At 36.8% G+C, this 17775-nt stretch overlaps 1 protein-coding gene across 1 annotated transcript in view; it reads right to left on the bottom strand.

Moving 5' to 3' along the window:
• STK3 (serine/threonine kinase 3) overlaps positions 1-17775 on the bottom strand; it is a 124819-nt gene that overhangs the window by 52570 nt on the left and 54474 nt on the right. Inside the window, exons 7-9 of the mRNA XM_027900435.1 lie at positions 14443-14580; positions 12458-12583; positions 2310-2502 (exon numbers count right to left, since the gene is read on the bottom strand). Of these exons, the coding sequence (XP_027756236.1) occupies positions 2310-2502; positions 12458-12583; positions 14443-14580 (457 nt within the window). The remainder of the gene's footprint in view (positions 1-2309; positions 2503-12457; positions 12584-14442; positions 14581-17775) is intronic.

Below are 17775 nucleotides of genomic sequence, written 5' to 3'. Positions count from 1 at the left end.
ACAAAGTGCCTACTTTGCCTATAAAAGTACACTGGAAAAAGCAAACAATCTCCAAAGTCTTTGTCAAGTACAAAGAAGCCCAAAATCTGTGTCTGCCTCTCAGGGACAGCAAAGATTTTTATGCCCCTTCCTACTAACATTTATTTAGGACCTTTGTTATTGCTCCTGTTTCAGCCAATAGCACAACAATCACAGAACCAAAGGACCAGCTACGGTGGACATGATTTGTATTTACTTTTAGCTGAGAGATGTGGAGGTCCTGTTCTTGAATTATTTCCAGTTTTTAATGTAAAAAAATGCAAATAAGGGGTGCTTAATGCAAAATACAAGAACTTCTAGCAAGTAAGTGCTGAAACCAAACCTGCTGCCTGACAGCTGAATGATGAAACCATCACTTCCCATCAGGCTACCTCCAGTTTGATGGCTTTGCTTTGCTGGAGTTATGGGGCTCTAGACACTCATCTATGGGAGAGAAGGGAGGGGAAGAAAACCCACTGTCCCAAAGATTATATATTCTTGTTTGACAAGAAAGAAGAATGGGATTAAGAAATATACTGGCCAAATATCAAGGTGTAAAAAGGTAATTCCCTTTCTAGCTACAGATTGTTAGTGGAATCAATTAAAAATTAAAAATAACAGTGCAGTTTAAAAGTAATGTCTCCAGCAACATAGCAGACAAATAGGACACAAACAAGAGATTGCAGTGCAAACCGAATGACACTTTTTTGATCTGTTTGGTACAGTGACAGGTATTTTCTCTCAGCATATATAAATACGACATGAATAATGTCAAGCAATTTGGTACACTACTTATAGAGAACTTACTTATGAAGCCTGAAATGATTTATCAAGCAGCACAGAAACTGTACTAAACCTTAATTCATGAAACTTCCACCCTAAGAATTCCTTTACTCCAAATTTGTTGGTACTATATCTCCCTTTTTTTTTTTTTAATCACTCATCTTTCCCCTAGCTTGTTGAAACTGATGGGTTTGAGATCACTTGTACTGATCCCTCCAATTAGGCACATGGTCTAACAGGCAAATATTCGTTTCAGCATGAAAACAAACTAAAGCACATACTGAGTCTTTTCATGAGGTGAATCATCACACTTAAACTAGCCACTAATCAAGAGGCATTTGTGCTATCTTATTGCCGAGAACACTAAAGGAAAAACAAAAGAAAACCCAAAACAAAACCACATAAAAGCTAAAACAAAATCAACAAAACCCCTTTTTCTTTCAAACTTGCTGTACACTGAAACAAAATAAAATCCTCCTTTGCACTTCCAACTAATCTTGCACAAATCACATCAGGTGTCTGTACGCAAACACAAATGCAGTTTTATGTTTGCTATGAAACATTCTACAAAGTTCCTGATTTTCACTCTTGAGACATTAGCTTTCTACATTACACACACAAACACAGCTCCCCACTCCCAAACAATAGCCTGGAATTAAACATTAGGCCTTTCTGTGCCTCATGAATTCAGGCAGCTACAGCCTGAGTTAGATTCATCTATTGATGCTGCCCACTCAAGCAAATCATTCTAATAAATTCAGTGGGCCTCAATCTGCAATAGTCCTCAGCCAAATAATGACCACATCAGTACATAAGTATGTAAGTTAAGTATTTAAAAATGTGTATTTATGAATATTTCAGTGTAAGTTATAATTTTAGACATAGAAACATTCACAATTTTTTTTTCTCTGTTACATACTCCCTCAGGCCATCAAGTCAATTAGAACTTTGTACCTCGGTTTCAACAATCTTTCGATCACTGACTTCAATCAAGCATTACTGAATTACATTTCAACAAATGTCTGAATAATAAGTCGCTTATAAAATACAAATCTGCTAATTGATCATGACTTACAAAGCAATTTTGCAGCAAGATATATTCCTGATTGATAACCCCATGGAGAGTCACGATGTGTTCCCAGGACTACTGACATTGAAACAGCAGCCTCTCAATCACATCACTTCAGTTCAGCTCCAAGGAACTGGTCCAAATCGGGGACCAGAGACAAAAAGCAAGACACAAGCAGTAAAAGGGACAATTCACACAAGGCCAATTTGATAGTCCTCCAGAGAAAGGAGCAAAGCAGCGAAACCAGTCTTCTGCTTTGAATTTCCTACTATAATCTCCTTTTTCTCCACAAACTACAGAGAGTGTTTAGAGACATAAATACCCCTCTCCCCGTTTTAACCACAGAACTTGACACTAAAAAGCCACTGATGATACAATATTGTTGTGCAGCACAAGGAAACCTATTACATTATTAGAAGAAAGCAAATTGACAACATACGTTTCATGGTCCCATCTTCCTCTTCGTCGTCATCGCTATTTATTACCATGGTCCCCAGGTCTGATTCCAACATAGTGCTGTTGTGCTCGATCATTGTCTGGGCGCCTTCACTCATCGTACTTGTGGCTCTCATGGTGCCAGCGCTCTCTGAGTTGGTCTTTACCATGGTGTGAGAGTCCAACTCATCTTCATCCTATGGAGAAACATTTGCCAGAACGCAGAAGATCATTTAAAATAAAGAAGTTAACATGCAATCACTTAGATCCTTATTGGTTAGTTGTATATCTTTACGTGACCCAGTTGTACTGCTAGATTTCCAAGTTTAAAGCTTTAAAGGAAATTACAAAAAGAAAAAAGAACAAAACAAAAAAAACACCACACATTAAGGAAAACTAAAAACTTTCTTACAGATGCATGGCAGGGTGAGTATAAAGTGGCCTACTTTGTATCAGCATCCAGTTCTAAGTATCTCTGTGATTTCCATGGCCCATTTTACCTCTCTGGGTTCCAAAAATCAGTACCACAATTTATAGAAAGTGATTTGGTCCCTTGTTTTACAAGGGACCAACAAAAGGATTTGTGCTGACCACCCTTAATCAAGCATCAGGCCCAGCATCTGACATTACATACAGTGGCCAGATGACAAGATCTTATTCAGTTTAGAGATTAAACAATCCTCCAGCAGTTTCCAAAGTCCCCCTCAGAAAGAGAAAAATCGACTTCAAGTATTCAGTTCCCTTTTAAAACCTCTGTTACAAGAGTGAGCAAATAAATTGTTAATCCTATGTATAAAAATACCCATCCAGCACACACTTACCCACTAAGTGGGTGGGGAAGATAAAACCATGAAGATACACAGTAGCATCTTGACTTGGTAACAGTGCTAGGCCAGGAATGTGAAAGGGAACTAATGACAATACAGTTAACAAAACATAATACTCATGTTTTGAAAACACTAATGGAAAATCCCAATGCTTTCCAAATTCAGATTAAGCTTACACACACAGCATTTAGCTTATATCACAGCATTTCAGGAGTAATGTGATGGACTGTGACTGTTTCTATAGGAGTAAGAACTATTACTCAAGGAAAAAAAAAAATTAGACATTCTCCTTTGTTGATTACATGTAAGAAATAACACACATCACTGTTACTCTATGTCAAAATTAATCTATGTCAAATTGTTCAATTTTAAATAACAATGCTACTTTCACCAGTTTTATAATCCTATAGGCATGCATTTCCTCTATTGTGTCAAAACTTCGAGTTCCCTTTCAAACAAACTTTACCCCTGCTTAGCAAAATATTTTCACTACATAGCGTGAAAGACTACTGGATAACACTGTAGAGTTTTTTAATTTGCCCATTACAAATAACATGCTTGATGCTACATAGAATCATAGAATTGTTTCGGTTGGAAAAGAAAAATTGCCCTTTTTCCTACATCTTTGTGTTGCTTTATAGATTTTAAATTTTTAACTATGAAGAGACTTATAAGGGCATGGGCTGGGGGAGACAGAAAAAATAAACCCAAGACTCAAATGTCTGCAAGGTCTGGCACTTTCTATTTCTCACTGAACTCCTTCCTTTCCTTTCTCCTTATTCCCTGACACAGCAGACAACTTGCCTCTCATACAGGCACACAAACACAAGCAGCTCCATTGTCAGAGTACCTGTTTTACTAAGGGTTGATCTAAGCAGAGACAGTGAATTGTAGAGAGTCGTAATACTAATACACCAGCTCCTGAAATTAATTCTATTACATCTCAACTAAGAGACACAAAAATAGATTTAATTTTGGTTCAGAAAATCTGGCTAACAGCATACCATGATGAAACCAGGATAGAGACCTACATCTGTGATTAAAATTCCAAATGTCGAAATACTCATAATTTTCCAGACTATAATTTGTTAAAATCTTGAAGTTCTTCATTTGCATTCTTTCTGGGAGTTTTTTAGTTGCATTCTATTTAGTACCCTATCCTTAAAAAAATTATGATATCCCCAAAGATACAGTTAGCTTACAGCTACAGCACTTGCCAACTGTACCAGTTAAAAAACTGAGAATATTTTGGTACTGCTCCTCCTGGTGGCAACCTTAAGTTTCTCTACTTCCCTGCACCAAATGTTCTTGTTAACCCATGTTTTCTGTGAATTATATTTTTCCCCTTCTAAAAAGAGTACTCAGAAAACAAAGCGGTTTTCTGTTGCATTTTAAAAGTGCCGGAACAGTTCAGCTACTCTTCCCAAGTGCTTCTTTCAGTACTGCAAAACAATGCAAAACCAACACACTACATGCTGCTGTTTCTTGTATTAAACACTAAAAATGTGGCATCTCTAACATACAGGCAGGCAAATCTCTGAGTTTAAGGCAGAGTTACACTTGATTTGCAGATTTGCTTGACTAATATTAATATACATTTGCACTGCATATGATCCTGAACTTACCTAAACTGAAATCAGAAATTAAGGAAACATTTTCCTGAAGCTCAAAAGTTTTATTTCAGAAGTTAGGAGGGGGAGAAAGCGATGGTTAACAATACGAACAAGTATGAAATGGAGTAATAAGTGACCATTTTCATAACTTCTGCTTCATTTACAAAAAATTGATCTTTTATTTCTTCAATCAAACCAAGTATCTGGACTTGTTCCAAAGAGTAGCATTTATTTTCCAGTCTAAGAGTGCCAAAAGCCTTTGCCTTACTCTTGCCTCTCAGCATAGAGAACAGTTATCTTTTAGTACCTAGAAGACTAAGGATCACAAAAGCCCTCCTCAGTACTAACAGAACAGTTGTTCCAAGGAGGGAAGAACACAACAACTTTGATGAATGGTGTTTTCCCTAATTCAGGAATGATGTACAGAGACAGAACAATATAAAACTTTTCTGTGTCCTGGGCATGTCCCAGAATAATTAATTTTGTGGGTTAGTACAGAGTTTTCCCATAAATATCCTTCCAGTATTTCTCACAAATATGACATTTAGCTAATATGGCAATAGATTATACTGGATCTGAAAAAGTAACTTTATAAAAATATCCAGTGGATCCAAGTTATGGAAGTGCATATTTATATGAGAGATGAAAGTGATTCCTTCATACTAACTCTGACTCATGCTTTACAGTTAATAAATATTGAAGTAGAACTTCTGATCTGTTGTTAAAAGAAGGTAAACTCCCTGATTAAATAAAAACAAACATAATATCGATTTTAACGAGGAAAAAAAACATAAGGCATTAAAGATGAAATGTCATGTTCTCACATTGTTTATGAAAACAGATCCAAGAATCAAACAATAAAAACAGCTAGCTCTGGAATTAAACTGTCTGTTGTTCTCCTGTGTACAAGAAATAAGCACAGGGACGGTTTCTGTTACACCACTATACAGCAACAGAAGGTGTGCATGAGCAAGGACTCTGAAATCTCTTGAAATGCTACAGAAATTACAAGAAACTACAGAAATTCTGAACAACATCATAATGTAAAGCACAAGTAAAACACTCCCAGTATCCTGCAACTCTATAGGACTAACTTTCTGGATCTTCTTCTTTGCCAAAAAAATGTTATAATTAACAAAACCAACCTTTGAAGCAAAAAAATGCAATCATGGAGATTTGATTATCAGAATATAAAATTCAGAAAGACTTCAGCAGAAACCACACTCAAGACTTAACAATATGTTTGTAAAATAAACGATCTAATCATCACACAGAAAGTTTTCTCAGAGAAATTGGCCTTGCACATCATACCCAAGTCTACATCATGATAGAAGTGAATAAGCCGAGGTGATAAAGATTAATGGATTTTTCTGTTGCATTTTTAACATTGATAGGAAAAAAGGGATAAGGGCGGATAAAGAAAAAAATTAAAGAGAAGAAAATATGGCAGTAATTTGCCTTTAAAATCTCTCACTCTAAGTCTGGCATTAAAAAGAACACTAGAGGGCAGCAAAGACGGCCAACTCGGCTGCAAGGCATTAAAGGAAGATTTACACACTGGCAAAATTTAGTATCCTGTAAAATAATTTCATTTACTATTAACACCTCATCATCACCTTTGAAAAACGTAGCTGCAGTCACAGCTATCTTTTTTTTAAGCACTGTAGTAGTTACATAAACACATAATATAATTTGGTCAAGCACAAGGATTTTGTAAAGCTCCTGACACATACAAAGCCAAACTACAACCTGAGTATATGGTTAATACTGAGCACACAAAGCTTAGACCCATCAGTAAAACAGGTAAAACCTTAACTTTCAGCACACAGTCAACTCCCATCAAATTCAACAGACATATGACATAAAACAGCACTCAAGCTTTTTGTATACCTCCATCAAACTGATACACTGAGCATCAGTGACTTGCCGTGCTTTCTTACCTCCCTATGTCTTCTCTTTCTATAACAGGTTTCTGGCTCTACACTGCTGTGGATTTTAATAATATGCTTTATTTCACTCACCAAAGCCATCTTTTCATATTTCTAAATTCAGGACACTTAAAGGGCTGCAATCAAATTTAATTAACACTTAAGTGTTCTTTGGCTTAAAGGAAAATGCTACAAAAATAGAGTTTTGACACTGCTGTGCAAAGTTACACATATATACAGACAGATACACAGCTATATCATATACACATACAAACACATGAAGGAAGCATGAAAGTAAATATAAAAACCTTCGGAAAAATATGGCATGGTGTTTAAGATTTAAAATATGGAATAACTCAAATGGTTCACTAGTTCCTTTAAAACAGCTCCATAAATATTGTAAAAATATAAAGGAGTAATTACAGTAATTATTTCTTAAGGTCTCAAAATACAGATGCCAATTTTTCATAATTAATATAGGATTAACCAAATAAAGTTTTGTATGAATGAATAAATAATCCTACATATAGGAACAACTGATATTAACAGCTGGCTTTGGTGTTGATAGATGTCAACCTGTCAGTGTCCAAGAAAAAGCAAAGGAGTACTAAAGTAGGAAGTCCTTGTTTTACTATTCTAAAAGAATTAAGCATTTCTCACATAATAGGCACATTAAAATGTAAAAGAAAATATACAGAGAGCTCCTTGTTAGCTCATTCCTTTAAAGATCCACAGAAACAAATATTTAGACATGTTTTCTGTGAGCTGCCAGGCAACGAGTTACTTTACATTCCCATAATACAGCTGCCCAGCCTCAGCATCCAACTCACATCACACTTCAAAAAATGCAGGAGAGAAGAGATTGGTCATGTTTAGTAATGCCTAAACTAACATTTAAACTTTGATATTGGGATTAACCTTCTGCAGAACACACCACTTGCAATTCTTGTTTAATTAAAAAAATCTGTACAACTACCTCAGCAGTCATCAAAACATGTCAGTTTGTCAGAAGGTATTCTCATCACACGAGCAGCTCTCATAACAAGCATAAAATCAATTCTGAGTACACTATTTGTAATGATATTGTATGTCTCTGGATGGCTACAGACATGAAGACTGTATTCAACCTGTCCATTTATTTACAGCCATATACTAAGAAGTTTTGAACAGCAAAAAATATTTATATTACATTTGACAACTTGGAGTGCTATAAAATGTTCACAGACAGTGGTAAAAAAGAAAAATAAGAACCAGTTTTAAGGATGTGACTCTTCCTTACTTGAAAGAAATAACCTGAATTGACCTGAAAATTAAGTACATAATTGTGAAATTTTTGCATCTTATTATTTCTCCAAAACCACCCCCTCCTCTTGGAGTTATGCCAGTCACTTTAAACTTGAGTGCCCATTACGATACAATATATGGCTTTAAGAAGGAATAAAGCTAAAAAAATCTTATTCAAATATAATTGTTAAGGTTAAACCTGGTTTCCTAAAATAAACGTCATAGTTATAACATTTTACACCTTTCTTCTTGATGGGTCCCAAATCACGTACCAGGGATCAATGAACAGAACTGGTCACACTTTACCACAGGAAATTCTTGGGGGGGTTAGATCAATAAATTGAATAAATTCAAGTCCCAAACAGGTTAGCTGCAACTATTCTTTTTCAATGGTATATTAACTCAATTCACTGCCCACGAGAGACCTTTAACATCAATAGACGCTACTTAACACTAACATCAATGTTTGCTCTTGCTTTTAGGTGTTAAATATGCATTTCTCCAAGTCTGAATCTGCCTTTGCAATTCTACGGTGAGGACTTCACAGCGATATTAGTGGGGAAAAAAAAAAAAACACTTTTGAGGTGTTATTTTCCAAAATTTATGTGCTGGGCAGCTAATACTTTCCAACTGAACAGTGACTCCAATTCCATATACAATCTGAAAACATTTACAGATATTAAAATATGAAGAAATATAGGCATTATTTACTGTCACTACTACTACACAAGGCAACTTAGGGACTGTCATTAGCTCTTTCTAGGACTACTGCCATCACTACAGGCTTATTAAAACCTGTATTATCGTTTGAACTGCATGATTGTGTAGTCATGCAAACTACACACAAGCAGCCCTGTATTTCTTCAGGGTTGTGTGAAACTGATTCATAAAAAGGAGGAATGTGCAATGGTTATTTATTGTTATACTTGAATGCTTGGACTGTTGACTTGATCCACTACCAAACTGTGTATCAAGTACACCAAACCAGCACTCATATTATCTGCCTTCCCTTTCCAGAAAGGAAAGAATGAACACTCAAAAGTACAGAAAGAATTGATTTGCTCTTTTTCTGTCAGTTCCACAAGCAAGTTCCAAATTAAATGAAAGACACAATCTTTGTGCTTATTTTCAAATCATGTATTATTTCAAATTGAAGTGAAGGCCCTGGAGGAATTGATTTTTTGTGTTTCTAAAATTACAAACTGAGATCAGATTCTGGTTAATTCAGGCTTCACTCACAATTAAGTGTTGCTCAGCAGTTTTCTGCTATGCAGTACATGATCAATGTGCATTCAAGAAACACATTACAGAAAACTTTGATTAAAAAGAAAATGGTAACAGTTTCAAGGAATCATAGAATGGTTTGGAGTGGAAGGGACCTTAAAGATCATGTAGTTCCAAGCCCCCTGTCATGGGCAGGGACATCTTCCACTAGACCAGACTGCTCAAAGTCCTATCCAACTTGGCCTACTACACTTCAGGAATGTTCAGGGGCATTCACAGCTTCTCTGGGCAACCTGTTCCAGTGTCTCACTACCCTCTCCACAAAGAATTTCTTCCTAATATCTAATTTGAATCTACCTTCTTTCAGTTCAAAGCCATCACACCCCTTGTTCTTTAACGACATGTCCTTGGAAAAAGTCCTTCTCCAGCTTTCTTGGAGGGTCCCCCCAGGTACTGGTACAAGTTTACACTGCTGTTTCCTAGTTTGGTTGCTTTTGCACACTTAGCTAATCAGAACCTTCAGTGACAGTAGCTGGACAAGATTCTAGTGTCATCTCTCAACTGAATCTGCAATTTCTTACAACAGTGTACTGCACTGGAACTCAGTTGCAAAACAGAGGAAGTCTGTATTACAAGCAAACAATTACTAAAACCAGTCCAAAACAAGATTTGCTCTGCATTGTGACACAGAAAAGCTGTTCACAGGTCACTCCCAAACATGGAGTTTTGACAAACTGTATTAGTCAACTAGGAAATCCCTCCACCTAACCTCACCATCAGTATTCTCTATTTCATTCACTTGTACCCTCACCTTTCGTATTAAAACTATTTCCATAAACTACAACTGCTCTTATTTTTAAGAGCAAATCAAACTTTTAGCAAAGGTGGCCAATTAAACTAATTAGGGCCTGCATTAGACAAAGTTGCCAGAGGTGAGTGATCCTTTCCTTCTCCTCTGCTCTGCTGAGGCCGCACCTGGAGTGTTGGATCCACTTCTGGGCTCCTCAGTACCACAGAGACATGGACATCTACGAGAGAGTTCAACAAAGGGCCACAAAGATGATCAAGGGACTGGGGCACCCCTCCCATGAGAGATGGGACTGTTCAGCCCGGAGAACACAAAGCTCATGGGGGACCTCATCAGTGTGTGCAAATATCTGAAGGGAAGGTGCAAAGAGGCCAGAGACGGGCTCTGTTCAGTGGTGCCCAGTGATGGGAGCAGAGGCAATGGGTACACAGTGAAACACAGGAGGTTCCCTATGAACAGCAGGAAACAGTTTTTTAATGTGAGGGTGACCAAGCATTGGCACAAGCTGCACAGGGAGGTTGGGGAGTTTCCCTCCATGTAGATATTCAAAAGCCATCTAGACACTGTCCAGGGTAGCCAGCTCCCTGTGGCCCTGCTTAAGGGGGGCTGGACAAGAGATGACCTCCAGAGGTACCTGCCAAACTCAGCAATGCTGTGATTCTGCTCCCTCAGCCCTGCTAACCAAATATACTTCTGTTATTTTCAGATTTGACACAGTTACCTTCTACACTTAGTGACAAGCAGAGTCTTGCTGTCTTTTTTCACTCATAGCGTATTCCGTGACTGCACCACAAAAGTACATGGCAAAATTCCCAACTTCTGCAATGGCAACACAAATAGGAGATTCCTGCCTTGGTCCTGGATTTCAGGTTCCCTTATACTAAACACTGAATGGGTGGAAGCACGGAGGGAGAGAGTGTGAGGGGGTGGTGGAATGCAAAGTGCAGTATTACATTCTGACTTCTGTACTCATGCAAGAAGCATGAGGAGTTACTAAATGCTTCTTCAGCTGAGGTGAGCCAAACTCGTGTTATACCCTTCCCTATACCCAGTAGTGGGTGAGGCCACATACTGACTGGCACGGACTGTGCCTGGCAATCTGATTCTGCATACAAACCTCAGACTAAGTAATTAAATGTCATGCCTAACTTTGGGTTAATGCAAAGACATCAAGAATGCCCAAGCATTTGAGGTCTACAGTTCAGAAGGCAATAGTAGGGACGAAAGCAAGCTAGTAAAGACATTAGTTTTTTATGTCAGTAAAAGATCAGTCTCTTCAGAAATCAACCATTCAATATGTCAAGTCACAAACATCAACACTGTATGTCAAGTCACGCACAGGAAAGTTTTGTAACATTAAAAAAAAAAAAAATCCCAACCATCCCTGCCTGTTTTATTACCAGCTGAGCAAGTACAATCCAAAGGAAACCATCTTTATAAACCCAAGCTATCAATACTCTTAGAACATACTCCTAGAGGACAGAAACATGCAGTAAACAAAAGATCACACTGACTGCTAGAGATACAAAACACTCCACATAATCTGCTTGAAAAGTATTTCTACTTATAGATCATCTGTACCATACCACATACCACTCTGTAACAAGGATTCTACAACTTGCTACAGGGCAAACTGCATTACTGCACTGCTCTTTTCTGTTTGCTCAAAGCTGTAAGTTCTCTACTAACATTCCAGTCTCCATCTTCTCCATGTGCTATTTCCTGAATACCTTGGTTCTCATTGCATGTGTGGTAATACACTTCTCTTTGAAGCACATACTGCTGCCTTGCACAAGGCTGCCCTGAAATAAACCATGTAGGAAGAGTAATAATGCCAGGAACACGGACTTTAGAATTGCCAAACAATTCTAAATGCAACCTACTTATCACATGACCTGCTTCTCTCCTCAAACATATGCTGATGACGTCATCTGAAGAATGAAGTTCCCTCACCATTTTCACATTACAGGCGCAACTTGGTTCAAACCACACTGCAAGTGCTACTTACTGTGTTCTGACTAACTAGTCTGTGCATTAAACTTTACAAAAAACAACCTCCCAAAAACCAAAGGAACACACAAACAAATAAAAAAAACCACATGTACCCTGAACTGAAAACCAAACCACTTGCCCAGAAGTCCACCTGTGAAAGTGGAACCTTAAGAGTTTTTGGGGTTTTTTTAATGTTAGCTTGAACAGTTGAAAGTTTGACATGGTTTCTTTTCTCACTCCCTAAAAAAAACTTTTTACTAGGACATCTCATGAAACAGTGCTGAAAGTTGGCTCATATGGCATTACTCACAGCAGAAGCATTACTCATAATTAAGAGTGGAATACTCAGAATTTGTAGACTTAAAACCACACAGAAAACTGGTAAAGAAAAGTATTTGAACACAACTACAGGAAGTAGAGGAGAAACGGCAACTTATCTGTGAAGTACAAATAGTTACAGGAAAACAGGTACACACCGAATTTTCTTCCTCCTCTTCTAGTTCTCTCTGCTGTTCCTCATGTCGCTTTGCCTTTATCTCCATAGCTTCGGTTATCAGGTCCCTTAAAATTGAAACTGGCTTAGCATTCTTAATAAATGTATGCTAGAGGAAAAAAAAATCATTAAAATATGTAATATGATTACAGTAGTTGTGAGTACTACTCAACACCACAGACTTCAGTGATAAACAGTAATGTACTTTACACAATAATTAAAATCTATACTAACACAACATCCAACATATTTCATGACTATTTCATGACTAAATTTTTACTTTAACTATTTTTAAACACTGCAAGCCTCGGGAAATACAATAATTTAACAAATGTTTTATAATTAAGGATATAACTTTTCAAAGGAAATGTGCAGTAAATAGATAGAATGGTGATGATCTGACACAGAAAAAGAAAGTTTTTCAGATATTCTGTTAGAGAATTTAATTTATCTTAACACACTCAGAGCACAAATTAGTGACTCTCAGCAGCACAACTATGGTTGCTCTTTTAAACAAACCTACACTTTCTATGTCATAAAATATTTCTTGAACTATGATGCTGAAATGTGGAACCTTACTTTTAGTAGGAAGATTAATTTTTAATTCATAGCCATTTAAAACATCACTTCTTCCTTTAAGACAACATTTGCATGATATCACTTACACTCATTTTGCTGTGTAATAAACATCCACTGTTAAAAAAAATCTGATTTTTGCATCGTTATATGCAAAAACAATTTAGGCAAAACAGAACTAAGCACCTCAAAAATACATCATTAAATATCAAAAAACTGTTCCATGAAGAACAGAATTGATGAAGCTTTGTATCCTATACCTATTATCTAACTTCTCCCTTGATTTATTAATTCAATAACTCTCTGTTTCTTCTATAACCTTTTCCCTACAAGCAGTACTTTCATTCCCACTCACACACACAGCACCTCCAGCTCCACCACACATGCTCCCAATTCCAGCTGGGGAAAAAGGCAACATGTACTTCTGATGAACGTAACATTTGGTTTTCTAGTCAGTAGGTATGTGGAAAGAAACTCCACACTGAAGTTTTTTATTGTTTGTTCCTCCTTCCTTGTACACAGTAATGCAAATCTCTTCTATCCAGCTGCTGGTATTAAGCTAACTATATGAACTTCAAATCTTGAAGGTCTCAAGTACTGATTCATGCATCACATGGAAATCTATCATTTTTACTCACCTGTAGTCTACCTCTTGCTGTTTTGCAGTGCAAAGAATTAAATATTCATAACATGACTTTTGAATTTGATGGACCTATTACCGGAAAATACTTTGCAAAATTTTTATGTTCATCCTTGTAGTGGAGTTCATTGGAATTTAAATTTTAAAAGCTGCTATTGCTAGGTCAACACAGAATAAATCTAGCATGAGAGCCTTACAGAAAGAAAAAGCCTGGCATATCATGCCTTGGCTCCAAAGGTCCACACTGCCAACTGTGTCTCACATTTAAAAGTGCCCACCGGGTATAACTCAGCCCAAAACCAAGATCATTATACTGTCCATTTACATCGGACCCTTCTAAGACACAGAGTAACCTGTCTGTTTAATTTGACATGCCCACAAGGAAAGACTGAATGTACTCCATGGGTGGTCCACCCAGAGCGTAACTTGGGCTCAATTCTTTTACTTAACACTTGTCTAAATTCTGAGATCCACTGAGGGCCTCTAACCACAAAGCAAGGGTCCAATTTTAACAGCAAGGACCAGTCCTAAACTATATAAAGAGCAATGAATTTTTAGAAGCAGTAAAGGAGAAATAAAATGGGGGTAGAGATACAGGAGCTGACAGAGAAAAGGCCACAAAGTGGAAAAGAAATAAGGTATGATAATAGTTAAAATAAAAACTGCCCTTAGAAATTTTCAGAACAGTTCAGGTTTGAAGGGGAAAAAAAAAGCCATAAAACCTGCCTTTCCTCAGTAACTTAAATACTGACCTGTAGCAGCTGGGTTGCTGTAGCTCTTTGTTCAGGATTTTTCACTAAGCATTTCTTCACAAAATCAGTGAATTCATCGGACCAGAGTTCTGGCTTCCGGAAGGTTGGAGGGGGATTTGTAGGAATCATAAAAATAGCCTAGATAAAAATCAAACAATAGCAAGTTTAAACAAAACACATCATCACAGCACTGAAGCCAAGAAAAAAAACAACTGCTTTATCCAACTTTCTTATCAGGCTAAGAATCTGTAAGACAAATTTTAAGTAAGCGAGGATTTCCACTCAGATCAAGATTCAGGAAGTAAATCCATCTGCTACTAATGCAGCTACTTCCCATTAGATTTTCTCTATTTAAACGGTACCCCATCGAGCACAAGATTCGTTATTTAATCTATTGCTATTAATCAATCTCAAGAGATTATTATTATACTCTTTCAGAAATTCTTAGTAGAAATGACAGCACTGCTTGTTTAAACAAACACATATGAAGTTGCTGTGAAAAGCCAAGCTCACCTTCTCCTCTCTTAACTGCATCTAGTTTTATATGAGAACTGCTCAGGAAATTTGGGAAGATTACTACTTCCTTTTGCATTCATAATTCATCAGAGGAAGCTTTAAAACTTGCTTTTCCAAGTAACATTTAGAAACACACGCTACAATACCTAAGACAACACCTTAAAAATGACATAAATAATGAAGTAACTTGTCTGCTAGCACTAAGAATTTACATGAAATTGAAAAGGAAACATTTTACCTACATAACAGAAATTTCTTCTGTCAAGAACCATATGCACACAGATTTTTCAACTAGTAAAAAACATTCATGCTATACAAAAAAATGTTTATCCTACCTAAGATTATATACATATTGTTCCATTTTCTATATGATTCTTTCCGTGTTTTCCTCAAATTATAAATTTACACTTGTAGATGAAAAAAAAGCCATACAATTCTGACAGACTACTGCAAAACAAGGAAAAATTTTAAATTTCTGTCTGTAATACCTCAAATGCATTCAGTATCATCACTTAAGACTTACACTGTTCAGAGCTAAGTCTATTGACACAAACAATAGGCTATTATTAACTTCTAAACACAGGTTCCATTCAACCACATTTTCCAAAGTCACAGGGACTAAAAGTTCTTCATTTGTTTTTCTACAAGCATATGCAGAAATACATATTCAGAAAATGGGAAAACACTGAAATAGGAGACTATGCACACTTTTAACATAGTAGAGGCACCAGAAGCTTCAGCCCGTGTTTGGAACACAGGAAAAAGGCAGAGGGGACTTCATGAGGTTTTATCTATAACTTCTTAAGAAGTCTGACTGCCCTTGAAAATTGGCTGAACTCACTCAAACTCTCATTCAAAAATTCTTCTCATATTCCAAAGCTAAGTGGAATCCACGCAAAATGACGCAAAAACTGTTTTCTATAATTTTAGTGAAAAATTAGTTCACTACTGAATAGTTGCTTTAATTCAAACACTTAAGCGTTTACAAAACTCATTTCATTATCTGCCCAACACAAAAATCACAAGAAAAGACCTGGTCATTTTGTTTAATTAAGATGTACGCTACAATAAGTTTATATTTTCAGTGGGCAGCTGTGCCAAACTAGTATATGGACTCAAGAGAGGAAATGTGGCACTCAGTAATTGGCCTTATCTACTTCATTTATGATGCAAGACTGTCAGTACAAGTAAAGTGCTTCTGGCATAAAGCTCTGGCTAACAAATTCAGCTGTTTCTGTCCTTGAAATTAACGATTTCTTCTGAACTTTGAACTGATGACTTTTGATCTTATCTTCAGCTACTCTTAACAGCTCACTCTGCAGTAGCTATTGAAAACACACAGCTGTAACAGAAGACTAAGAACTTCTGTTTAGGTGGTGTCAAAATGTGTACCTCCTATTTGATAATAAACACTGACCTATCTCCCACAGGTAAGCAAAGCTTAGTTACAGAGTCCTACTCAGCTCCACAGTTCTAGGAAAAATATCTGCCTTTACCAGTTATTTTCATGAACTACAAAGCAGTTAAGAACCACAGCAAAGTGACTTTTTAAATCACAAAGGACAATGAGGAGAAAAAAGAGGGAATTCATGAATCTAAGGCAGACAGTAAAATTCACAAAGGAAGATATTCAAGTCTTAGTTAGGGCTCTAAATCCACATTTATACTTTGTATGTTCGCTGGAAATACCTACTTCAGAAACATGTATATTTATGAAATGCCTAAACTGTAGACTTTTTTAAAATCTTGCCATGCCACATGAGTTGTGTTAGCTGGAAAAAAAAAATTAAATGCAGTTTTGTAATACAAGAAAACACACAGAAACTACTTACTCCACATGTTTAGTCCAACTTGGTAGTCATGTCATGTTCTTGCTAGTGTGCACCTCTCCCTCCAGCTCTCAGCACTGCTTTCCTTAACCAGCCTAAAACACTGGTTTTCAGTTCCATCTTCCCTCTCTAACTAAATCATTTTGGCTTCCATATTTCTCTGCATAAAAGTTAAGCTCCCTCTCTCTTTCAAAACAGTCTATGATTCAGCTTTCAACTACTTTGTATCCTTCCAAGAAGCTTGCAAAGCAATCACTGGAGAATTATAAAGCTAGTCCCAAATCTCCAGGAATAAAAACAAAACATGTATCTGACAGGAACTTTTTCCTCTTTTTTGCTTCCACTTCTTGTCAAACAGATCTTTTCTATCCTAAAACAACTCAATACTCTTTTAGAACAAAATTATTTCAGTCACTCTGTTCCATGGGTGCCAATGGAAGTGGGAAACCTAAGAGGTTTGGGTTTTTTCATGTTTTTTTCATCTCACCCTAGATTTTTCCAGTCCCTGTGTTTTCTCAAACTATTACTTGTAGTATTTTTTTGCTTCCACTCCTGGAGTTATTTTCTCAAAAGTTTCCCACAGCTATCGGTATTAGTTTAGCACTCACAGTAGGGCTGATAACAGTGCTCATAGAGCCAGTGTTAGGCAAGTGTTGCTTAAAAGACAAATCAAATACAAGCTACCATCCACCAATTACATGGGCTGAACTGGCAGTAACAACTGCAGGAAATATTAGGATGAAATTGTTAAACAGAGGGGGTAGGCTCTGACACACTATGAAAGAACTGGGGTTAATTCTTTTCTCTCTCCCACCTTCAACACCACCTTCCACACCTCCTTCCACTTCTAACACAGATTGACAAGTCTTACACGAGTAACACATCAAATATGTCCAAGGCATTAGATTCTATAACTCAGTCTTCAGTTTTAACCATTCAATCATATTTAAAAAAAAAATAAAATAAAAAATCTCTAAGCTGCAAGATG

The sequence above is a fragment of the Empidonax traillii genome, unplaced genomic scaffold (assembly GCF_003031625.1).
Source record: "Empidonax traillii isolate 1590-97213 ecotype Southwest subspecies unplaced genomic scaffold, ASM303162v1 scaffold729:size315501, whole genome shotgun sequence".
NCBI lineage: Eukaryota > Metazoa > Chordata > Aves > Passeriformes > Tyrannidae > Empidonax > Empidonax traillii.
The sequence above is the reverse complement of the archived record's forward strand: the minus strand, read 5'-3'. Positions and strand labels throughout refer to the sequence as shown.